General features: G+C 39.7%; 2 protein-coding genes across 3 annotated transcripts in view; one reads left to right on the top strand and one right to left on the bottom strand.

Moving 5' to 3' along the window:
• LOC121941700 (STE20-like serine/threonine-protein kinase) overlaps positions 1-9,050 on the top strand; it is a 26,591-nt gene extending 17,541 nt beyond the window's left edge. For both annotated transcript variants that reach the window (XM_042484540.2, XM_042484541.2), the window contains exons 13-18: positions 2,378-2,507; positions 3,441-3,565; positions 4,613-4,804; positions 4,925-5,050; positions 5,195-5,308; positions 6,015-9,050. In XM_042484540.2, the coding sequence (XP_042340474.1) occupies positions 2,378-2,507; positions 3,441-3,565; positions 4,613-4,804; positions 4,925-5,050; positions 5,195-5,308; positions 6,015-6,161 (834 nt within the window). In that variant the 3' untranslated portion in view covers positions 6,162-9,050. The remainder of the gene's footprint in view (positions 1-2,377; positions 2,508-3,440; positions 3,566-4,612; positions 4,805-4,924; positions 5,051-5,194; positions 5,309-6,014) is intronic.
• The window catches only part of LOC121942593 (uncharacterized), a 22,406-nt gene continuing 7,339 nt past the window's right edge, over positions 9,038-24,104 (bottom strand). Inside the window, exons 12-52 of the mRNA XM_088076000.1 lie at positions 23,780-23,941; positions 23,568-23,648; positions 23,426-23,470; positions 21,932-22,066; positions 21,541-21,843; positions 21,381-21,431; positions 21,273-21,299; positions 21,068-21,094; positions 20,921-20,983; positions 20,729-20,833; positions 20,591-20,653; positions 20,383-20,418; positions 20,236-20,289; positions 19,391-19,462; positions 18,751-18,813; positions 18,493-18,564; positions 18,032-18,067; positions 17,832-17,948; positions 17,621-17,728; positions 17,462-17,533; positions 17,317-17,367; positions 17,138-17,200; positions 16,955-17,014; positions 16,841-16,867; positions 16,704-16,754; positions 16,244-16,333; positions 16,056-16,103; positions 15,164-15,370; positions 14,927-15,058; positions 14,752-14,847; positions 14,504-14,629; positions 14,329-14,412; positions 14,015-14,179; positions 13,769-13,909; positions 13,100-13,261; positions 12,836-12,982; positions 12,385-12,534; positions 12,133-12,282; positions 11,948-12,028; positions 10,842-10,895; positions 9,038-10,549 (exon numbers count right to left, since the gene is read on the bottom strand). Coding sequence (XP_087932126.1) covers positions 10,500-10,549; positions 10,842-10,895; positions 11,948-12,028; positions 12,133-12,282; positions 12,385-12,534; positions 12,836-12,982; positions 13,100-13,261; positions 13,769-13,909; positions 14,015-14,179; positions 14,329-14,412; positions 14,504-14,629; positions 14,752-14,847; positions 14,927-15,058; positions 15,164-15,370; positions 16,056-16,103; positions 16,244-16,333; positions 16,704-16,754; positions 16,841-16,867; positions 16,955-17,014; positions 17,138-17,200; positions 17,317-17,367; positions 17,462-17,533; positions 17,621-17,728; positions 17,832-17,948; positions 18,032-18,067; positions 18,493-18,564; positions 18,751-18,813; positions 19,391-19,462; positions 20,236-20,289; positions 20,383-20,418; positions 20,591-20,653; positions 20,729-20,833; positions 20,921-20,983; positions 21,068-21,094; positions 21,273-21,299; positions 21,381-21,431; positions 21,541-21,843; positions 21,932-22,066; positions 23,426-23,470; positions 23,568-23,648; positions 23,780-23,941 — 3,827 coding nt within the window. The 3' untranslated portion in view covers positions 9,038-10,499. The remainder of the gene's footprint in view (positions 10,550-10,841; positions 10,896-11,947; positions 12,029-12,132; positions 12,283-12,384; positions 12,535-12,835; positions 12,983-13,099; positions 13,262-13,768; positions 13,910-14,014; positions 14,180-14,328; positions 14,413-14,503; positions 14,630-14,751; positions 14,848-14,926; positions 15,059-15,163; positions 15,371-16,055; positions 16,104-16,243; positions 16,334-16,703; positions 16,755-16,840; positions 16,868-16,954; positions 17,015-17,137; positions 17,201-17,316; positions 17,368-17,461; positions 17,534-17,620; positions 17,729-17,831; positions 17,949-18,031; positions 18,068-18,492; positions 18,565-18,750; positions 18,814-19,390; positions 19,463-20,235; positions 20,290-20,382; positions 20,419-20,590; positions 20,654-20,728; positions 20,834-20,920; positions 20,984-21,067; positions 21,095-21,272; positions 21,300-21,380; positions 21,432-21,540; positions 21,844-21,931; positions 22,067-23,425; positions 23,471-23,567; positions 23,649-23,779; positions 23,942-24,104) is intronic.

Below are 24,104 nucleotides of genomic sequence, written 5' to 3' on the forward strand. Positions count from 1 at the left end.
TTATAGCAGTTTGTTTTGATACTTGGACGCACACACACGCCTCTCTGATCTGTCTTATAAGGGTTTAGATAAGCTCTGTTTCGTTTCACAGGGGCTAAATCGGTCTGCGCTGCCACTTCTCATTTATTTGGTCACGTAGTGCTAATCTGTCCACAGCTTTTGTCTCATTTTATATGCATCTATTGCTCATGGCTGCCCCCCTGATACAGGGTAAACAGGAAGTGGGACTTTCTCCAAAGCATGTGACAAACGCTATCATGAAACGTTTTAAAGAAGATATTATCCAAGCTCCACCAGAGGAGGTAACAAGGGCTCGGTTTGCTGTGAATTTTGACACAAACTACCTGTTTCCTTCAGCTCTGTCTTTCTATCTATTGTTGGTAAAAACTTTAAACTGTGAGGGTAGGTGTCTTTCCAAACCTTCCACCTACCTGAGTTTGCAGTGTCTGCCTCTGGTTCAGAGTGTATTTGCAGTGTTCAGTGCAGTGTCTCGAGGTTATGTATTGTGATCCACAGGGAGTGGCCCATGTTATGATTCAGTCCTTTCAGTCGTACACGCTGTGCAGCGCTCCCATTCAGGATGTAAGTGAAACCTCTGTGTGTTTTGATGCCTCCTCTGATTTAGAATCTGGTCTCTTTCTTGGGTTTCATAAAGCATGACTCACTTACTACACACACACCGTCTTTTCTACACAATAGTACATGCCAACACCAAGGCCTAATCCCATTTCTTTTGATCATTATTTATTGCCCCATTTATTATTATTTTTAATTATTTTTATATTTTTACTAACCATCGATGGCATTGAGGTAAATACACGCAGCTATGTCAGTATTGGTATTATCGCCATGACATTTGCCATTTATCTGATGGAGACAGAAAAGCATGGACACTTGTGATTTGTTCACAACTTAAGTTTCATGCTATAAATTCATAAAACAAGTCATCAAATGAACAAAAACACTGGTTCATCACCATACCACGAGCGTTGCTCTTCAGGCTCATTTTCTTGTGTATCCTGCCAGTCTGCACTAATGCAACAGGAGCGGTACCAAGTGCAGCAACTTCACTGTTGAATTAAAATGATGTCTAAATGATGTCTAAATATTAAATATGTCTGACTGTCGTGCACAACATGAGCTAGCTAGTTACAGCATACTACTAGATTTATTTATTTTTTTAAATCAATGATTATAGTTATTTATTAGGAAAGGTATCTCCATAAGCTATTTTTGGCTTATAACCTCTCCAGCACAGTGCTTAAACTTTTTAATTTTCTTTTTTCTGTCTTTTCTATACATATATATGTACAAATTAAACTAAACTAAACTTAACTTATGCTTGTTGTAAAGAAAAGGACCATGGTACATTTAAGTGACATTAAACCAAGTTAATACAATAGTTATCGTAGTTTAAATCTTTACTAACAAAACACAGTTATTGGTTTCTTTTGTTGTTTGTGCAGCCATCTAGACAAAATTTTCTTATAACACACAGTTTGAAGTGTGATTTGAAAATGACTGTTTGGAAGGCCATCAAGTCCTGAAACTTTGGCCTACCCCCTCTATCCCAACAAGAATCTGGACACCCCATCCCTAGACATGAACACACGAAACAGAGGGATAAGGGCAAACTGGTCAGGGGAACGGGGGTATTGGGATTGAGCCGAAGCCTAAAGTGGTGCTGTGCTATCCGCAAAACTCTAAATTTGGGCGCCAAACAATGAATGTTTTCACTGAGAATAAAATGCTGTAAGTTGTAGTTGGTTTTTTTCCCCACAAGTATTGTTCCATAATAAATCACAGCAGTACCAGAAAGTCACCAGTGCTTAAAGTTTATTACTCGGCACTTAACAAGTTTTACAGGTTGTTTCTTTTGTTCTACCCATTCCCTAATGACATGCTAAATTTACAATCTGCAAGGTAAATTTTAGACATTTAGAGGCATTGGATAAAGCTTGAAAGTGCTAACTGTATATCACCAAGCACTATGTGGCGTGTATAATGTCAAGTTCCTCTGTACTGGGTGAGCCAAGTAGGCCGGATTAATGTGACAAGCCGGTGAAACAGTCTTTATAGCCAGTTGTAACTGTCTGGTTCATCAGCTCAAGCTGAGTTTAGCCTGAGGTAAAGTTGGCACAAAGCCTGTAGGCCAGCAAACACACATACTCAGCTGTCCCACTTAATGTAATGATAAAGGTTTTGTGTGCGTAGAAGTGCATCACTAATTAGGCTAAGATTGATCATTTACTGTTGTGGTCGCAGGTTGAGTGATTCTCTGCCTTTGTCCAATTCTTTGTGTATTACAGATTAGGAGATTACCACCAGGACCTGTTTCTCCTCATGTCATTAATAATCTCCGTCTCCCTTCATCTAGGAACAAGAGTTTCTTCAGAAGCAACAGCAGGAACTCGACAGCTCCCTGAAGAAGATTATCCAGCAACACAAACATGAACTCGCTACCATTGAGAGAGACTGCCTCAACCACAAGCAGCAGCTTCTCCGAGGTAAAAATAACAACTGGCTATATTTACTGTTCAAAAAAAAGGTCAAAAAAGGTAATACTGTGTTCAGGTCATGTGGGATGATCGGGTCGTGACGGGACATAGTCCCATGGTTATGACTTGCAAACATCCACTCCATCAGACAACCCATGAAGGTGTAGATAGTTTGTTTGATGGATTGATATGAGGCACACATGTTGCTTTTCAGACTGCAGCCTGCTTCCCTGAACCTGAAGCATGCTGACTGACATCTACTGTATGTAACACACTGACTATGGATAAATACCTCATACAACCCCACTTCAAATAATCCAAACTATGCCTTTATCACAAACAGTATCTCCAAATCCTGTTCTAGTGGTAGCTGCAGGTTTTATTTTTGTCATCTTACTGCAAAACGTTGAACATTGAACCTAACGATCTTATTTATGGTGAGTCAGATTAGCAGTAAACATGCCTGAAATACTCTCAGCCCAACCAGCACTGACTGCGGCACCTTCTGACACGACTGCAGTAACCAGCAGCCTGTTAGCAGTTAGCACTGCATGGGACTTAATCCCATGCTTAATATGCCAGGAGCCGCACAAACAACACTTCTCAGTATTGCTCACTGAACCGAGTCACGGGAGGGTGTAACTGTGCTTCAGGAGCTGCAAAAGTAGCTTTCGCTGTGATTAGAAAATGTGAGATAGTTCAAAGCTGAAACCTCATTAGTAAAGTTGATGTTGGTTGGCTCAAGCATTCAGCTATGTGCTTTTAATGATGTAACTCCAGCCAACAGCCGCTGTCTTCAGCTGCGTCTCCACGGCAGACCATCTAGAGATACAGAATGGTCCTAAAATGAGGTGTCATGTTGATGAGATATTCCCCTCCAATAAACCTGTGAATGGTTCTTCTGTGTAAACATTTAGCTTTGTCTTTTGTTCACTTAAACAGCTCGGGAGGCGGCCATGTGGGAGCTGGAAGAGCGCCATCTGCAGGAGAAACACCAGCTGTTCAAACAGCAGCTCAAAGACCAGTACTTCATGCAAAGACATCAGCTGCTGAAGAGACACGAGAAGGTACCGGCTGGCTCAGGGCCTTATTTTAGCTCTTCTACTAGGGGTGTAAATCACTTGTTTTAACACGATACAATATTATATCGATTTTTTGGACAAAAATTCGATTCGATATTTGCTAGTATCACAAAGTCTGCCTAGACATAATTTCGATTCGATTCAGTTTAGGGGCTGGAGATCGATATGAGCTGAGAATAAATGCTCATTTAACACAGTCGGTTTCAGGAGAGGCTGTAACCCCATTTTTTATTTGCTTTTGGCCAAAAATGGTAAAAACAACATCTAAATAATTGTAAATGATTATTACTGGTACATTCTGTCAGAAAACCCTCTCCAGAAAAAATGTTTTTATTTTAAATCGGACCAGGATTTTTTTCCTTAACTGTCAGGGCTGTCTGACTTGAAGACAAACTTCTCCCAGCAGCCATAAAACGTGCATTATCAACAAGATCTGTTAACAAAAGTATAACAGTCAGCTCAGTAATAACTGTCAAGGTTCATAGACAAAATAACTAGCTTTTTTAAGTCATCTTTCCCCCACATACACTGCAGGCTAATGTTTTAAGCATAAGCCTATGGCATTTAATGTTGCATAAAGTAGCTTAGCAGCCAGCAGACTTTTCCTCTACTCATAACTTCACCAATTTATGTATTATTTATGTTTTCTCTTACTCACCGCTGGTTTAAGTTACTGCATCTACCGACAGTCTGCATGCACATTTTTTCAATCTAACATTGTTGAAACAAAGCAGTTAATGTTGCTATCACAAGAAGTTAGCACAGTGATATGCCCAGCATGTACATTGTGTTTCCTGAGTACAGCTTTTGTTTACACACGGCATGCACTCTGTCCAGTAACCCTGAGTTTCTCCGAAAACAAAAACATTCCACACTGATGATTTAATCCTGAGGAAATAGTGCTATCCTTTTCTCTCGGCTGCTCCCCATTATCTGTCTGACACTGTGTGACGGTGACGCAGAATTTTAAAAAATGTATTTGCTGTGGAAGCTCCTTCATGTTCTGTATCTGCTGATGTATTCACTGTACAGGAAATGGAGCAGATGCAGCGCTACAACCAGCGTCTGATCGAAGAGCTGAAGAACAAGCAGACGCAGGAGAAAACCAGACTGCCCAAGATTCAGCGCAGCGAGGCAAAAACCCGTATGGCCATGTTCAAGAAGAGCCTTCGAATCACCGGAGCTGCCATTACCCCTGAGCAGGAGAGGGAGAAGGTCAAACAGGTGACGAGCAATGTGGAATTAAATATGCCCGAAATTAAATCAGCCTTTTTCTTTTATTCTGTGGACAAATGTGCCCAAATTTGAAGCTTAATTGTGTGTCTCTCTCTCTCTCTCTCCCAGTTTGCAGCCCAAGAAGAGAAGAGGCAGAAGAACGAGAGGCTCCATCAGCACCAGAAACATGAAAACCAGATGAGAGACCTGCAGCTGCAGTGTGACGCCAACATCCGAGAGCTTCAGCAGCTGCAGGTAGAGATCTGAAAATACACTCAAGTTTACTTTTATTAAAAAATCTTAAAATATTTAAATATGTTTTATGGACAGTTATCTTCTACATATAATGAGTTCTTGTATGCTCGGTTTGTAAACACTGCCTCTCTCTGCATATTCCAGAACGAGAAGTGCCACCTGCTCATCGAGCATGAGACCCAGAAGCTGAAGGAGTTGGACGAGGAGCACAGCCTGGAGCTGAAGGAGTGGAGGGAGAAACTACGACCCAGGAAGAAGGTAGAGTAGCTTTTGTTGTTTGGGCTGTCGCTGAAATGATCTGACGATTTCAAGAAATAGCAGCAGACTGGATTGTTCATGATCAAATTATGACCCAGTATTTCCAGGGTTATGGCGGATCTTAAAAAGTCTTAAAAGGCTTTAAATTAATTTATCTAAAAACAAGGCCTCGATTGGCATTAAAACGATCTTTCAAATGTCATAAAAATGCTAAGACACAGGAAGTAGTCTATTACGAATCTTTTTTTTTTCAGATTTTGCATCGTAAAATCTCAAAAATAAAAAATAGTTTTATTTTGTTTTTTTTTTAATAATTTACGTCGTGTACATCAACGTAATGCAGATCAGAATATAAGATTTTTTTCCCCATCATTTGAAGTAGATCGTCTGACTTTTAACTTGACTAAAAATGTCATGCTTTATGTTAAACATTTAGGTAAAATTGTCCCTAACCCTAAATAATTCACGTCAGTTCAGTCAGTATATAAGTAAAAAAATGAAAAAGGGGTAGGGATATACAAGTTTTACTTTTGCAGACTCCTTTTCGAACACTGTACTTTTGCTTTGTTTGTCTATAATATGTTTTAATTTTTAGTTCGAAATAAAGTCACTCATTCATTCATCCATAAAGGATCCAGATTAAACAGTCAAAACAGGTGCTTTGCTAAGTTGTATGAAAGCAGCATGTTTGCGTGTGCACCCTCAGGCCCTGGAGGAGGAGTTTGCCAGGAAGCTGCAGGAACAGGAAGTGTTCTTCAAGATGAGCGGAGAGTCGGAGTGCCTTAACCCCTCCACCCAGAGCCGCATCTCCAAGTTCTACCCGATCCCCAGCGTCCACTCCACAGGTTTCTAGTCGAAGCCTACGTTTATACGCACAGACACACACATAGTCCAAACATGGACATGAGCGCGCGCACAAAACCGACAGTAAAGACCGAGCCTGTGCTGCCTTGACCTCAGCCTCTGAAAAGTGTCGGAGGATGTGAGAAGATTTTCTGTTTCGGACTTTGTTCCTTAGTCTACAGCTCAGCTCTGCACAACTCATCCGTCATATTTTCACACTATTTCAGTTATTTTGAAGGATAATTATGAAGGAGATTTTCAGCTTCAGTGTTTCCGTCATCATCTCAAAACCACTACAGTGAAGTAGCTCTTTGCAAAACCTTCTTTTTCATGATTGAATTGTTCTTATAAAGAATACAGTGCCTGTAGAATTGGACTTTTTTGGCTTTTAATTCCAAGCAGTTTATTATAATTGTTTGCTGCTTAATTTTTCTCATTTAGACATTTGCACTAAAAAAAAAGCATGGTGTTTTTATACCACTTAAACATAGAGCTGATGATGATTTCATTAAATATTAAATAACAACCATATCATTAATAATTGATCATAAAATAGAATGTATTTCTGATAAATGAGACCGCACATTTTTAATATCACTCTTGTTGAATTAATGATGATCCAGTATATTTTTACTAAATCTCACATGTCTTTTAGAAGTTTAGGCTGTGATGAGTTTAAAGTAAAAATAATGCATGATTTCAAAGTAAGCTTTAGGAACTTTTTTCCAGCAGAAATGATTCCTTCTTTCAGGGTTTTTCTTCAGATTGCCTTCCTGTCCGGAGCACAAGACTTGAGATTACTATTTTAGCAACAAGCAGCGGTGAAAACTTTAGTTTCTTAGTACAATAGAGATGGTGTTTACATACAGAGACGAAGGATCACTGTTAACGCGACACTAAGGAAATCACTGTGGTGGCAGAAACAAAGACGTTTGAACTAGCATTTATGTATCTGTGTGTTGGGCTGGTTTTTTTTTGTTTTTGTTTTTTTTTTTAGGTAACACCACTTTATCATTGTACAAGCTAAAGTGTGTCTGTAGGAGTCGTATTCATTGATGTCAATTCTGAAAATTGTATAACGTTTTGAAGAGTTTCTAAGACCCGAGTTTAATGAAACTCATGAAGCGAATTCAAACTTAAAACAGCTTAAGTTAAACTAATTTAAACAAAAACCACTTTGGCTTCGTTCACACTGCAAGCGTAAGTGCTCTTTTCAGATTTGTTTTGTTTTGTTGGCTTTCACAAAACAATTTACACTAAGCTTTTGCTAAATAGTTATCTGTAATGTGGATACAATGACTGGAAAAAAACAGAAAACAGTCAGGTGAATTTTTAAACATTACATCAAATTACTGTAATTCAGCCTTTAAAACCAGAAAAAGGCAACACTTATGATATTAAAATCTTAACTTTTTAAGACATTTGTTCTCTTCACAAAATTGATATATCAATATATTGCCCAGCTCTAGCTGCTACTTCAGACTGAGTTTGCATTGCAAAAGAATTTGTAGGTCTGCCAACTAGCAATTATTTTCATTATTTCACAACTACTTTTGTGGTTAAGTGTTCAGTTGATAAAGTGTCAAAAAAAACTGATAAATGTTCATCACAATTTCCTAGAACCCAAGGTGATATGTTTAATCTGCTTCCAAAACCCTAAAAACTTTTTACTATCACAAATGACGAAGAAAAGCAGAAAATTCTCACATTTAAGAAGCTGGAACCAGCAAATATTTGACCTTATTGCTTGAAAAAATTACCAAAACAAATAATTGATGATTGAAATAGTTGCCGATTCACTTTCTTTCGATCCACTAATCGATAAATTAACAAATAGTTGCATCTCTGAAAATCAGACCTGTATCTGATTAAGGACAGAAATTGATTTGAAAGGTGAGATTTAAGATTTGTGCTGTTGACACTGTTTTAAAAAAACTAATATGAGTCATATATGAGCAAAGAAATAAATTGAATTTGGGCCACTTTTTGCCTGCAGTCTGAACGTAGCTTAAACCTGCAGTTCCAGATGATGCATCCTTTGTTTTTGCTTGTTTTTCGGCTCCTCGTGAGGTATTTTGCTACCAGGTGTATCATGAATGAGTCTGTACGGCTTTTGTTTCTTCTTTTTATTGAAATGATAATACTGTTTTAATTGTCGTGCTAGCTAATAGCCTTAATTCTTCAAAACAGCTGTGTGGATATACTGTGTACCTGATATGACCGCCTTTGAAGATTTTGGTCAAACTCTAGGTTTTATGCCAACTTTAATGTTCTGTTCTTTGACTGTATGAAACATATTAACACTTTCAGAGCAATTGCATGTGTGTTCAGAGAAAGAAAAACAGAACATGAGCTCTTAGCATTTTTTTTATTATTTAGGCTGATGTATTATGAGTGATGTCAAAGAAATCTAATATTCGATGCAGTTGTAAAAACAAAAATGGACCTGACTGGTTTAGGCCATCTTGACTCGTGATTGGTTCATTTTCACATCTAATTTTCTCTATGATTGGCTGAAGTGAGTCAAAAGTATTTAATAACTCAACTGTTATGTACAAAAAAAATGCAACAGAGTGCTGTGCACCTTTTACAAAACGTTCTCAGAAGCTATTTATATGAAAATGTTTCACCCACACTGCAGCGACTGTACTGTAGCTTCTTCATTGGAGGTTTGCAGCGTACAAAAACATAATTACAAAATCGATCCTGTCAGCTCTTGTTCTGTCAGACAGTTAGATTCTACAAAAAAGGAGTAATTTGATGAAATTCTGAATGTTGACTGAAAACAATGATATCCATATCAAAATCAATATGCATTTTTTAAATAAATGTATAGTTTTTAGAATGCCTGTGTAATGTAGATTTTCATTTTGCTGTAAATAAACTTTTTTCCTCTGTACAGTTGTGTTTAGTCCTTTATGTGGATCCACCTCATAATACATTTGTAATTGTAATTATCTGACAGTGATGAAAAGGGGGTGAGTTCAGTGTTTTTCAACCTGGACCCTATTTTCCAACCTTTTTCTATCTATATAAATGACTGAGAGTGCTGCAGGCAGCTGAAAAATAGGCTGCTTCGTACAATGCCTGTATTCAAAAAAGTATTCATCCCACGTGTTGTTTTTGCCATCTTTTTGCATTACAGCCTGTAACTGAAATAGATATTTGTTTGGATTTTTTTGCAGCAGCAGCAGCACCAGAAGCAGACCTTAACAAAACAGTTGAAACTCTCTAAATGAAATGAAAAAAAAAAGTTCAAACAAATTCTACAAAAAAGTGTTGTATCCATATTGTCACAGCTGTGTGTGTCCTGTGCTGTTGTCCCTGGTGTGCTGCATTAACTAACGAGGTGCACTGCAGCTTTCTGAGGAAAGAGCTGATAAAGCTTCTGTGGCGGCAGCAGAGAGGAGAGGTTTCTGGTGTAGGTACTGCTGGTATGTTTGCACAATGTTTGTTAATAAATCTCATGCATTTGATTGTTTTAAGGGTGTCTGATGGGAATATTTTGGGTCAGTGGTGTAATGTGTTTGGTCCCATAGGGACAACCAAGGGTGGGACATAACAATGTATGTTTCCCTTCTCTGTGAAGTCCCTGAACAAGACCTGGTGCTACCAATTAGCTACAAAAGTCACATAATGAGTTCGATAAAAGCCACCTGTGTGTGGTGTCACATCATGTCAGTACAAACACACCTGGGATATGATTAATCTCAGACGACTGTGTACCGCTTTGCTACAGTCCCCGGATTGCAATTGTCCGATACTTAAAATATAAAATATAAATCTGAGTCTTTCAGTTGCAAAAACAAGCACTTTTAGTGAATGTAATTGACAGTGCAAACATGTTCCAGATGATTACATTTTAGCCTGTTTGGCCACAGCAGTCTCACTTAAAATTTCAAAAAGTGTTCTTCAAATCAGTCACTCAGTCTCAAAAACATGGGAAAACAGGGTCCAGGTTGAAAAAGACCAAACTTACCATTTTAAAGCTTCAAAGCTCATACATGAACAACCACATTTCTTTAAAAAAATCTAAGAATTATTTAATTAGTACATGCATTCAATTCATTCAACCCTACACAATAAAAGCCCCCCTCCCCCTGAGTGACACTCATCAATAGAGTACCAAGCTATTCAAAGCTTTTTACAAAGTCCCTGATTTCAGCACAGCAGATATTCAGAAATAAAAAATAAAATCACAAATCATTTATAGAAACAGATAGATTGGTTAAAAAATAAGTAGAAAGAAGAAAAGAAAATAATCATTATATTCACCTCCTTTATACAGACCAGACTCCACATTAAACAGGATTTCACTTAAAGCTCTATGTATTCAGCAGGTTGGCTCTTAAACACCAACGTCCCTCCTCCTTCTTTTAGACGTCTGATTGAATTCTCCTGAAAAACAACACAGAGTTTAATTAAACTGTTGCTTAATGAAAACTACATCTATCATCGGGTCCCTACTTGCTGCAGCACTTTAAATCAAACATTTTAAATCATAACTTGCAAAAATCATGACATGTAAAACTCTGCATGATCATTTCTCATGATCCAGCACTGATGATCCAGCTATAAATGCACTTTTCAAATTAAAATTTGTTACATTGTGATACATTTTATGCCCAGTGTGAATCCAAACCTGTGTCAAATCATCAACCATCAAATCCAGCTGACTTACTATACTGACCTCTGTCTCCTTTTTGTCCTCTGCGTCCATCTCTGCCTGGAAGGCCTCGTTCACCTGCGTCCACACAGAGTGAAATTATTTTCAGGTTTGAGCAGCTCATTAAGAACCAAATGCTGAAGGCAGAATGAACATATAGATTAAGAGTGGAAAAGTGAAAAAATATTCAACAAATTAATGTAGATTTCTATTATTATTTATTAATATTATCGTAGATTTAATGTACAACCCCATTTTTCAGCCAATTCATTTTGAGCTGTTAAAATCACATATGACTGAAAAAAGCAATGAACACACTAATATTGCATAGTAAAAAGTGTCATGTTTAAAGGTCCAATGTGTAGGATTTGGGGGCATCTATTGGTAGAAAAGGTATATAATATTCATAACTATGTTTTCAGTAATTTATAATCATCTGAAACAAAGAATCATCATGTTTTCGTTACCTTAACCCTTTGAAAAATTTAAGCAAGAAAAGAGGAAAAGACTAAAAAAAAGGCAAGAAATTAATAAAATTCACAAGAAAATGACCTGGAAAATAGTTTAAGAAACAACAACAAAAAAATGATTAAAAAAGAAAGTTATGAAAAAAAGGAAGTGTAAAAAGTTCTTAAATGTGTAATTTTGTAACACAATTTTTAAAAGGTAGGTACAGTTTTAACTTGCTTTTTTTTTTTTTAAATCTAAATCTTCTGTTTTCTTGCAATTTGTGGAACATTTATTAGTCGCTCACTGACTTTTTCCCATGTTTTTATAAGATATCAAACATGTTTCAGGGTTCAAAGGTTTAAATACTTGTGAAAGAAATCTGAAGGCAGCTCAAGAAAAGTGATGTTGCTCCAGGATTCAAATGGTTAAAATGAGACATTTATATCTAAACACAGAGCGGGTCCTCTTCCATGGAGTCCACCATGATGTTCTACGGCAGCCCAGAATGGCCAAACCAAACACTGGCTCTAGATAGGACCATTGTGTTTTTATGTTTTGGTGTTGGCAGCTGTAGTTCTCCTACATGCTTGGCACACACCTCACTGCTAGATGCCACTAAATGTTACACACTGAACCTTTAAATCTAAAACACTGTAGCCACTATGAAAACAATGATCTACCTCTTTCTCCTTTTGGCCCTGGGAATCCCATGTCCCCTTTCATTCCTGGTCTCCCAGGCGGTCCTACAATGGCTCCATGTGCTGTGGAGGACAAATTCAGATATCATCCTTGGCAGCCCATCTTATAGCTACTTCATCCTTCTTATGTTTTTAATGTAACATTTTAGAGGTAAATGCTTCTTTACTTTTGATGTATTCCACTAAATCAGTAACATTTGTGTGGGAACCAAACAATCGGCTGTATCCAGGGGGACCTGGAGGGCCAGGTGGTCCCGGTGGTCCTTGGATGGCTCGTTCATTGTGGTTCCGTTCAAAGTCACGTAGCAGACCATGAGCTGGAAAATGCAATCCAAAATGTTTCAACTATTACCTATACAACTTGTGTTTTATTGTAGGTTTTGATTTAAGTTTTGGAACATCATAGTGCATTTGCCTACATTTGATGTATTCCAGCAGATCTGTGGCATTTCCATGGGAACCAAACCACCGGCTGTATCCAGGGGGACCTGCGGGGCCGGGCGGTCCTGGAGGTCCATGGAAGACACGACTGCCGTATTCCCTCACAATGTCATGCAGCACACCTCGGGCTGCGAATGACACAAAACTCTCTGTGATGCATTTTTATCTTATTTTGGTTTCATTCATCACCATAAAAATAATTAAAAGACTTAAAAAACGCTATTCTGTATCATGATGTTTGGCATTAGGGCATTGGAGTACATCTGAGTATGACATCATATGTTTTTACATATGATTTATTCTACCTGATCTGAAACGGATCCTCAGTTGGAAATGTTAGTGACAAAGATGCAGCTTGTAATCATGAGGTTCTTCAATGTAATGGCAGCCGTTCATTTATAAAAGCACCAAAACCTCCTAGTGACTTACATTTGATATATTCCACCACATCCACAACATTTTCACGGGAACTAAGCCATTGGCTTTGTCCAGGCGATCCTGGAAGTCCAGGAGGTCCTGGAGGTCCTTGAACAAGACGTTCAGAGTCTCTCACAACATCACGCAGCAGACCGTGAGCTGCATGTGGAGAACAGTAAACTTTAGTGTATAGTATAGTAACGACACCAAGGTTCAGAGGGTGAAAACCTGTAATTTGTGATGAAGTTCATAACACACTCCCTGTGGATCACCTACATTTGATGTAATCAGTTACTTTGATAGCCATGCTGGAGTAGTCTCCAGTGTCCACAGTCCAGACTCTGGTGCCGGGTATGCCTGGTTCTCCCTTGTGTCCCGGAGGTCCGGGAGGACCTGGCGTACCAGGATTTCCGAACATAGCCCCTCTAACACTGTCACCTGGAGACAAAACAACAGAACTCGATAGCATAAGAAAAAATAACTTAGTTAACATTGGGCCACATTATAAAGGCAGATTTATGAAGTGACATTTTGTGGAGGTCTATGCTGAGACTGTGACTTAATTTAACCTTTAAAGTACTATTTTGTATCATTGTTAAATGCAAGGTCATTTTGTATGCACTGCTTTTTAGCCTATATGCTAAAGTGTAGCAGAAAACACCAAAACCTTCTTAAACCTCACTCATGCCCTTGAACAAGTCAAGCACCATGAATTAGCTCAGTCACAAGTCGTACACTTAAGTGTAAACGCTACATCCCATTGTGCTGTGCTCTATATTTTAATTTATTTGAATTTGACTTACTCATTTATTTTAGTATGTGTGTTTGTGTGGAGCACTTTGTGTGTCTGAAAAGGGCTATATAAAAAAAGCTTTACTTACAAACTCACTTAATTTAAATTTCTTTCTCCAGTTTAAAATTGGTGAAATGTTTCTTTCAACTCACTCTTGACGTATTGTTGTTGCTCTGCTTTGAGTGTCTCTCTGTTGGCATGTTCAGCATAGGAAACCAGTCCGTGGACTTGACCGGGTGGGCCCTCGGGCCCAGGGGGACCAGGGGGGCCTGGTAGACCTCTAAAGGCAACACCTTTGGGAAAATGGAAAGATGCAGAGGCAGACAAAATGCATTTTATAGAAGTATATTTTCACAGATGAATTCCTCAAAAACTGATGATGCTCATTTCAGACTCACTCTGCAGGTACTCATGAATTTCTGGACCGATGTAGTTCCCAAATCCTTGTGGGCTGGGTGGACCTGTTCGCCCAGGTGGACCTGCTGGTCCAGGTGGACCTTGTGGACCAGGGATACCTGGAGAACCAGGAGGCCTCTGAGGACCCACAAGTGCTTGATGCCCAGCTAGTTGGACAATGAAATTGGACTTCTGTTATCTTAGGAATGCTTTGATTCTTATGACTTTAGATCAGACGCGACATGAACATCAACATAATGAGCACTAAAACCAGATTTCACTGAATAGCTATTTGTGTTTTTATTGTGTTTCTTACTTGACAATAAGTTTCCAGGTTGTCCAGGGATTCCAGGGAGTCCAGGAGGTCCAGGAGGTCCAGGGACACCTACCACTCCCCTCTCTGGTAACAGACAAGACCCACAGTCAGTCAATCATCCATGTTCTCTCAACAAAACACCTTTTTGATTGGTAGGTTCATCTGTGATACTCACCATTCATGAGGGAGAGGACTCGTTCAGCCACCTCCTGGGTGCTGAATCTAGAGCTGCCATGGCCTGGAGCTCCAGGAGGTCCTGGTGGACCAGGAGTACCAGAAATGTGTCTCTTCACGTCCTCTCCTTGACACAAATAATCGACACATTTTGGCAAATAGTCTCATGCACTCTGCTCTAAATGCACTTCACGGGTGCCGTTCCTTAATCTCTGCCATCTGCAAGAAACTTTGAGAAATGAGACTTACGCTGTAATAAATTGATGATGTCAATGACAGAGATGGAGCCAGGTGGGCCTGGAGGACCAGGAGGGCCAGGCATCCGGTCATATCCTCTCCCTGGACCTGAACAGGTAGAGGGTATGTAGCTGTAGCTTGTAACTGCAGGTTTTGACATACAGATATCCTGTGTAATGATACATACTCTGGATGTAAGCAATGACACGATTGGCAACATCATCCACCAGACTGTCCCCTGCAGACCCAAGAGCCCCCGGTGTTCCTGGAGGCCCTGGAGGTCCTGGAGGCCCGGCCAGGTACTGCCTGATGTCACTACCTGTTTGCCAAGACAATGTTGTCTCACTCAGATCACTTGACTTAGCTCTTTGTTTCATTCAGTCGTAGTTCTGCATTAATCAAAGCAAATAAATATATAGCTCACTCTGAATGTATTCTGCAATGTACTGTCCCACATCAGTTGATCCAGATCCACTTCCATCTCTTCCTGGAGGACCAGGTGGACCAGGTGGTCCAGGTGGGCCTGGGGTCCACCCATCAGATGATCGAGATCTACTGCCATCCCTTCCTGGTGGACCAGGAGGTCCAGGTGGTCCAGGTGGGCCTGGGGCCCCAGAACTATATGAGACACCTGGTATGAAAACAAAAACTCTCTAATAAAATAACACGCACAAAAAGAAAAAGACTTAAATTGTAAATGAGAACAAGATTTTCAGAGATAGCTATTATTATTGCTACGAAGGTACCAGATTATCAGCACACTCCTATAAAATTGCCAGACTTATAATACACAATGTAAATAAATCAATAAATCAATAAAGGATCAAAATTAATGCAGTAGAGTCAGAGATATATTCCCTGTCAAATCTGGCTGCCCAAATGTTTTACAGCTTGATCAGGCAGAGATTCAGGTGTGTTATGCTATTAGCAGTTTATGTGGTCGCTATCTTCAAACAAAAAAAATGGAGTTCCCCTTTAAAATTAAAATCTTGATCACCCAATTATTTTATATTAACCATTAATGTCAGATGACTTATTGAAATGTGAAAGGGTAAAGGTTGTAGTATATGTCAATATTGCAGGATCCCTCCAGCTCTCACTGAGAATTACCCCTTGTTGTCAAAATGTTCTTAATTGGAAGCTAAAAAGATTTGTATTTTGGACCATGTTTGCATCACTGTCAGGTTTCTTATTTGTCCTCAGTAATTGCAGCTGGCTGCTTGCAACTCTGCTGACCTTCTAAAAACACGGCACTGGAGAAGATTATTATTAAGATAGTCTTAATACATGATATGATTTATTTAGGATGGTTTTACCATCAGAGACCCTGGAGATTCCTGAAGCACTGGGGACTCCTGCATCGCCTGTAAGGTACACATAAACAGTTTAAGAGACAAAATCTAGCATTTGCTGACTACTTAATAAAGACTTAATCCTGTAAATTAACACAAAAACAAAATAATATGATGAGTTACAGAGGATCAAAACATTTGGCTGAGTTTACCTTTAGGTCCTTGTGGTCCCTCTGGGCCCTCTGGCCCCTCTGGGCCTGGCGGACCCTGAGGCCCCCTTGGTCCAGAGTGGCCTGGGAAACCTGACATGAAAACACTGATTTAGCTTCTGGTAAAAGAGTTTGGAGGTTCATTAATGACTCTCGAAATACCTCAAAAACAGCAAAACACACTCCACCTTCTGATGAAGGTCACAAGATGAGTCTGAAAGCTCTGGGAAATTTCCAGTTATTGGACCTTTTTTTTTTCTTTTTGGTCAAACTAACTTAATAAATTCTCTTATATTTAAAGCATACATAGAGCATAGAAAAGTTCAAAGTTATATAATTAGGCTGTGGAAAATTCTTAAAATATTTCTCCTAAAATCTAAACTTATTTTGGACTTGGCAGTGCCCACAAGTAGTGACTGTTACATGAAATAAGACCACCATAGATTCAGACTCATTGACTTACCAGTGCCCGGCGGCCCTGGACTCCCTGGGAGACCTGGTTGACCTGGTTCACCTGAAAACAATGAGGACAACAATTAGGACAGTAGGTTTTTTTTTAATTTTTAAGTCTGTCACTTCTAAACACCAAACACTTCTCACCTTGGTACCCTTGTGGTCCCTGGTCACCTGAGGATAATGAATGATTAGATGAATGAAATATGATTGTAGATATAAACGCATTGTTTTTGGAAGCATTTGATTTGTCACACTTACCTGCTATACCCTGTGGGCCTTGGGGTCCTGGTGGTCCTGGTGGGCCAGCAAAAAAGGTTTCTAAGACAAAATAGGTATCGACATGTCAAACATGTCAAGCAAAGACAGTTGAGACTGAATTTGACAAGTGTCCAGATGTCTTAGGACCTGCAATATATCTGAAGTGAGATTTTGTTCACCTACCTGAGGTAGGCACAAAGCTGCCTGGCTCTCCTTTCTGTCCACGAGGTCCAGGTAAACCAACTCCTGTGAGGTCAGCAGAAGAAGAAAATCTTTTCATTCTGACTCTGTTTAAATCATCCTGTATGCTGATGATCTCGGTATCTATTTGCCAGTCTGTGTAATGCAAAATGCTTGTTTACCTGGCTCTCCCACAGGACCTCTGCGTCCTGGAGGACCCTGTATTGTCTCACCTAAACAAGAGTTACAACAGCTTTTGAAAAATCATTACTTTTACCTAAGCACCAACAAATGTTCTTAATATATTACAAATAGGTTTTGACATACCAGGAGGACCAGGTGCTCCAGGAGGGCCTGGAGGGCCTGGTGGGCCAGAAAATCGAGCAGCTGATGAAAGTCCTGTTAGAAGTAAAATGAAAAGTCTAACTGTTATCCTTGATTAATTTGTGCCAAAGAAAGAAATTAAAGAAACAGAGAGGTACCCACTGTCGGATCGGGTGGAACTGATGGTTTCTGTATCAGTGAAACTACCAGGCTCGCCAGGTTTTCCTGGCTCTCCCTTTTCTCCTTTCTCTCCTCGTTCTCCCTGAGGTCCTATCAGTGTACCATCACAGAAAAAAACAATATGTATCAACAATCCTTAAATCAATCTGTTCTCATCTCAGATGGGTAACATGGGTCAAGAGTCTGGATTTACCAGGTTGTCCTGGAACACCAGCGGGGCCAATGGGACCAGACAGACCATGGGTTCCAGCAGGACCTGGAGGCCCAGGAGGCCCTGGTGGTCCGGGAACAGCCACAGTATTGGAGCCAACTAGAAACAAAATGCAGGAGACAAACATCAGTTACCTTTAACTTGACTTTGTGTTAAAACTTAAGGCCAAACTGGCATCTTACTTGGAGCGATGACTTTACCAGGTGATCCTGGTTCCCCTGAAAGACAGCAGCATGATCGATTACACAATGAATCTTTCCATTATAGACATACACTATAACAACAATTTGATTTAGTAGTTAGGGGTACATTGGCAAGATAATTTGATTCCATTTACATAACTAACACCATTTTTTCTAACGTAGTTCTCATGTATACATGTTTACAAGCTAAGTGTGTATGCAAGCTTTCAATAAGGCATGATAGTGCTTAATTTAATGATGGCAGTGTCAGACAATCTGTTGCTCCAACACTTTGATCCAGACTGAAATATCCTAAAATATCTGAATGGATTTTAATGACATTTTGTACAGGAATTCAAGGTCCACAGAGACTGAATTGTCACAACTTGAGCCATATTTGGGAAACACAACTGATTGCATCATAGCTGTTCATACTGCTGTATCAGACAGTGTAAGGGTACCTGGGGGACCAGCATCTCCAGGAAGTCCAGGTGGTCCTCTAACACCGGGAAGTCCCATTGAACCCGTGTCACCTGCATAGAGCGAGACTCTCAATTACAGCATAATTCTCACCTCAAAACAAACTGTAAATAATTGGGGATTTTTCTTTGGCTGCCATGACAGAACGCATTATGGTTGGCACCAAGAGAGTGAATTAGCTGATGAGGTTTAATGCAGCATTAATACATATTTTTTAATATGTTAAGCTTTCAATTCACCTATAATTCCTCTAGATCCTTTTGGTCCTGCAGGGCCTTGTGGTCCAGGTTGTCCTGGTTCACCTATAACCATTAGATTAAGAACCATCAAAATCAAAACCCTCTTTCAAACACATGACGGTAACACTTTTTAATAAACATCATCAATAAATGAGAAATAATGCTATAATTGATGGTATTTTAACAGTTTATTGTTGATAAATACTGTGTAGTGCATCTATAAACATTGGGTGGCCATTATAAAATATATTATAAATCATTTATTTACAATTGACACAATAAGTTGTAGCAACATGTATACAATATGTTTGCAGCGGCACTTCACAGTATTTATTGACCTTTTGACAGGGTGTTATAGTCCTCAAATGCAGCTTAATAATAGGCATTTTTTTTTGCTGAACAGCAGCTACTGACAAGTGGCATTTACAATATAAAGGTAAAAAATATGTGGTAAAAACTAAATCAATTTAACACTGACACAATTATAAAAGCATCATAAAGTCATTGAGTTATTCATCAGTTACACAATAAAATCTATCCAGGGTTTGCTAACATTAGCCTCAATATCCAAGAATCATGGATGATACCAGACCAATTGTTGTAATTTATGTTGTTCAGGATATGTGAGGCTATAACACACCTGCTGGTCCACGTGACCCCCGTTCTCCCTGATCTCCTTTGATTCCTGGCGGCCCTGGTGTTCCTCGATCACCTGCATTAAAAACAATAAAAAGACATTAAGTAAAGTCCTTAATATCAGTTTTAAACACCGCCCGTTGATAGCTGTCTTTGAGGTATCACCTGCACCTGTCAGTTTCTCTAAGAAACACTCAGATATTGTTGCTTTTGCTTCAGTCATTGCCCGTAGAAGTGTTCTGTCACATTGGAAAAGCCCTAATCCTCCTTTCGCCACATCCTGGTTGTTTGATTTAATGTCCTTTTTATCATTAGAAAAGTTGAAATATTCTCCTGAGAGGCTTATCTGCCAGTTTCTACAAAAGATGGCAGTCTATCATTTCCTAAATACTCTTACCTCTCTGTACCACATCTGATCCACATTGCATCTAATTTCTTGCAGTAAGCATCTTGACTATCTTTCCTATGGTGTCTCTCTGTTAAATTCTATTAAATAGTTATTTATTTTTGTTTTAATTACTTACTGGCGTTTGAGGTGTGTGGGTGGCATTTTAGGACAAGGTGGTGTTTTGTTTTTCTGTTCTACCACGCCCCAAAGAGGGTTGGGAGGGGGGAAAAACAAGCAAAAATGTGTACTTTGCAACTGATTTTTGTATAATATCAACAACAAAAAATGGCGCACTTAAAGTTGGTCTAAACTGATACTGAGACATCTTTACATAATTCATTGATTAATACTGCCATTAATTCAATCAATTAGTGTTTTGCAAAGATAATTCTTTAAGCATCTCTACATAGACTTGTTTGCTGTTACACATCATCAGTTGTTCTGAGCATATTCAAAGGTACCTTTAGCTCCTGGAGCTCCAGCGTCACCCTGGATACCCTTTGGACCTGGAACACCTGCACACAAATTATCACAGGTCTACAACATCACTGCCAATCAAAAGGAAATAATGGACGAAATCAGACATTCATGTGGAACTGAGTCTTTACCGGGGATTCCTGATGCACCGTGCTCTCCCATGGCACCTAAATCAAACAAGCAAATCACAGTGGCCATTGAGTTTGGCTCCTGTATCATAGTGAATTTACCATGTCAGTTTTATTAGTGATTTGTACCTGGCATACAATTATGTTAAAAAACTGGTATGGTCCTTTAAATTTTATTCAAATCTGTCCTTGTAATGACCTTTGACCTTACCTTTCAGTCCCGTAGGTCCAGTAGTGCCAGGAGGACCGGGATGTCCTGCCTCGCCCTGAGATCCTGTCAAAGCCAGGTTTCATGATCAATGACTAAATACTAAACCATGATTCAACATGAGTGATAAACGTTTTCTACCTTTGTCTCCTTTCTCTCCAAAGCCTGGTGGTCCAGCGTCTCCGCGGGGGCCCATTGGTCCATCTCGGCCCCTCTGGCCTGCTGGTCCCTCGGGGCCCAGTTCACCTGGTCACAGAGACGCAGAGATTGAGCCCATGGTTTTCTCTTCATAGTGTCTGCTCAAATAACAAAAAAAGATTATCTATACTCTACCTGCACTTCCTTTTAGTCCCCTTGGTCCATCCAACCCTGGGTGACCCATCGGCCCCGGAGGACCTAAAGAAATAAGATATTATGAGCGGACTGCAGCATGACACTTCTGTGGGGAAAAGGCTACAAAATATTTGCTCTCAGTCTCACCTGGCAAGCCAGGAAAGCCGCTATCACCTGCAAAAGAGAGTAGTAGTATTTTTTAGTAGTTGTAGTACTTTTATTCAGTCATCACACACAACACAGCAAAGACAGAACATACTTAAAATATACACTGTAATGTACAATAAGTATATTGTATATCACGCACTGCTATTCATTACATTTTGAATATATATGCAGGACATTTCCTCACCTTTTTGTCCAAGCAGACCTGGATCACCTGACAAGAGACACACAGCTTTAAGACGGATATCAACAAAATATCAATGTCCAAATTATTTTATGTTTTGTGCAAACATGCCTTTAGGTCCTGGATCTCCTCTCTCCCCTTTAAGTGAGTATGCAAGTGTTTCTAAAAGCAGAAAAAAAGGATCAATCAGATTCAAATGTTCTAGAGGTTGTTTCAAAGACGGATATGAGCTTATGTCAAGATCGTTCATGAGTTTGTTACATTGTCATACCTCTTACAGCATCCGAACGGAGTTCAGCCCTGACCAGCTGCTGAATGGCTCTCTGCAGGGCGGCACTGTCCTGTCCTACACCGCCCCCTACGCCTCCACCTGGTCCAGCAGACCCCAGGTAGATCCCATTGTCAGTGCGGGTCAGGGTGGACCCAGCAGAACTCCTGTCGATGTACGACGGGTCCAGCGGATCGATGATGTTGATGCCAGAGGAGGCCGACAAGCGGCTGGACCTGGCTGACGTGGTGCCAGTGATGGCTTCGAGAGCATCCACGCGGTTCTTGAGGCGTTTCACTTGTTCAGCTGTGAGGTCAGAGAGAAGATGATGGACATGTGTAAGTGGACTCTTATGAAGGTAAAAAACATGCTGCTATGAGACTGCACGTCTTACCCAAAGCAATGAGTCCAAAGAGGAGACCGAGGAGGAGGAGCAGGCTGAGCAGGAGGCCGAGCAGCCACTTCCACCAGCTGCAGCAGGAGCAGAAGCTTAAAGCTGAGTCAAGGCCTGAGTCACCTTTACGGATCTCTGAGAAACCAAAAAGTTGAGACAGGTTCATGTTTTCCTGTTCTGTTTGTATTGTTTCTCTAAGACAGTGAGAAAACTGGACTGGACTAAAGCTGTCAGTTTAATTTTGCTAAAATTGGTGAAAAATCACATAAAATACTTTGAGCATATTGTAATTCAAGTGTTCTAATAGAAAATGTGACTCTTGCTTTAGGAAATCTAGCCCATGATGGGAGATTTTGGCCAATCACAGGCCATTTCTGAGAGAGGGTGTTCCTACTAATGCATGTGGACATCCCTTCAATAAAAGTCTGATTCAGTGGCAGAAAGTCTGGCAGATGACATTGCTTTTCTAGCACGGCAAAAACTGTCCACACTACAAACCCCAACGACGGCGGGGTGAATAATATTATATACTTAAATCTTTGCTCATTCTGATAAACAGAGAGAGAGAGAGAGAGACAGAGGCCGGGGCGAGGAGGGGCTGAGTGAATGTGCATTAAATAACATTAAATTCATCAATATATAGGAAACACTGAGTCACTGTATGTCTGTAGCTGCCTGGTGGGAGATGAGGCTTAAGGCAGAGGGAGGGAGAGCTGCAGGAGGAGGGTGTGTTATCACTTTCTTCCCATTTTTATTGCCTTTTCCAGATTTCTGCCTACCACAACTTTAAAGCTTTAGGACTGTCATAGTGTTTGTTATTCATCTGTGAGGCCATGTTTCTGTTTGTCGATTTCCTGTTTTATTTTGTTAATATCTGTCTCTTAGGGTTTCAGATGATGTTTCAAGTTTCCCTCCTGTGTGATTTTGCTCCTTTGCTGTGTATAAACTGTGTGTTGGCTTGCATCTGTGCCAGTTTGTCTTTGTCTTGTGTAGCAAGCGTTCCATCTGTATTTCTTAAGTAAGCTTTCTTTTGCATGTTTGTGTTGGACTGTTTTTTGAGCCTGCATCAGCTCAGCCGTTTTCACATTTGTTTGCTTCGCTGACTGATCGTTTGTGTGCTTCCTTTAGAGTCATGCAAGTGGGTCTATTCTGTGTTCAGTGTTGAGAATATACTAGTGTATATAACATATTTTTGAGATTAGTCTCTTATTGTATCTAGCTTTTATAGATTTTTACATTTTTCCTAACTTGTACAATTTCTTTAAATAATAGCTGGACATTTTGGGAAGAACATCTTTGCTTTATTGCTGAGAGTTAAATGAGAAAATCAATACCACTCTCAGATAGTGAATAAGCATATTTCCTTAATTGTCAATCGACTGCTTTGATTTGCCACTTGTAGATATTTTTGGTGGGAAGTCTTGCAGGATTTGACTGTAAACCCGATATACAACATATTATAGCAAAAGGAGAAAATGGGAGCATGTACCATACCTGCATAGGTGGCTTTGTCTTTTGTGGCAACTTTAAGGGTTGCAGCTTAAAAGAAAAGAAAAAGAAAATAATGTAATTACATGCCAAACAAGAAACAGTGTATGCGATGAATCCCAAAGCAATTAAGATTTGTTGCATCTACATTTAGCATCTGTTCCATCGTCCGTTGTGCTGGATGATAGCTTCTGTTTTTCTCTCTGAAGTGAATCTCCAGAGTAGGTCGCTACAAGACACAACAGTTACAACAGTATGTGATCAGCGTACAAGTAAAAATCCTCTCAGATGTCAGTAATAATAAAAGTAAGTTAGGCAGTGGGTGAGTATGCATACACAGTAGCACTTAGTAGTATTTACCTGAAGCACTTCCAGGTGTAGCAGATATGAACTGCTTCCCTGTGTCTTTGGTCATCACCAGCCGCTCCGTTTCCTTTGTTACAGGAGTGTTCCCCTTCTCTATCAGCACAAACTTAAAGTCTTTGCCCGAGGCATCGTCAATAATGGGACTTCTAGGTCTCACTAAGAAACAAACAAGACATTAAAAACTCAAATATCATAAAAATGTAAATAATTCGCATGCAGTAATACAGTTGCAGTGGACTAATGTCTGTGTGATGAAGACATTTTGAACAACTAAACGTTCAAAAGGACTTGATTCCAGTCACTTTGATACCTCAAAACT

Source organism: Plectropomus leopardus, chromosome 3 (genome assembly GCF_026936395.1).
Source record: "Plectropomus leopardus strain MGB_pleo_1.0 chromosome 3, ASM2693639v1, whole genome shotgun sequence".
In the NCBI taxonomy this organism is placed as follows: domain Eukaryota; kingdom Metazoa; phylum Chordata; class Actinopteri; order Perciformes; family Serranidae; genus Plectropomus; species Plectropomus leopardus.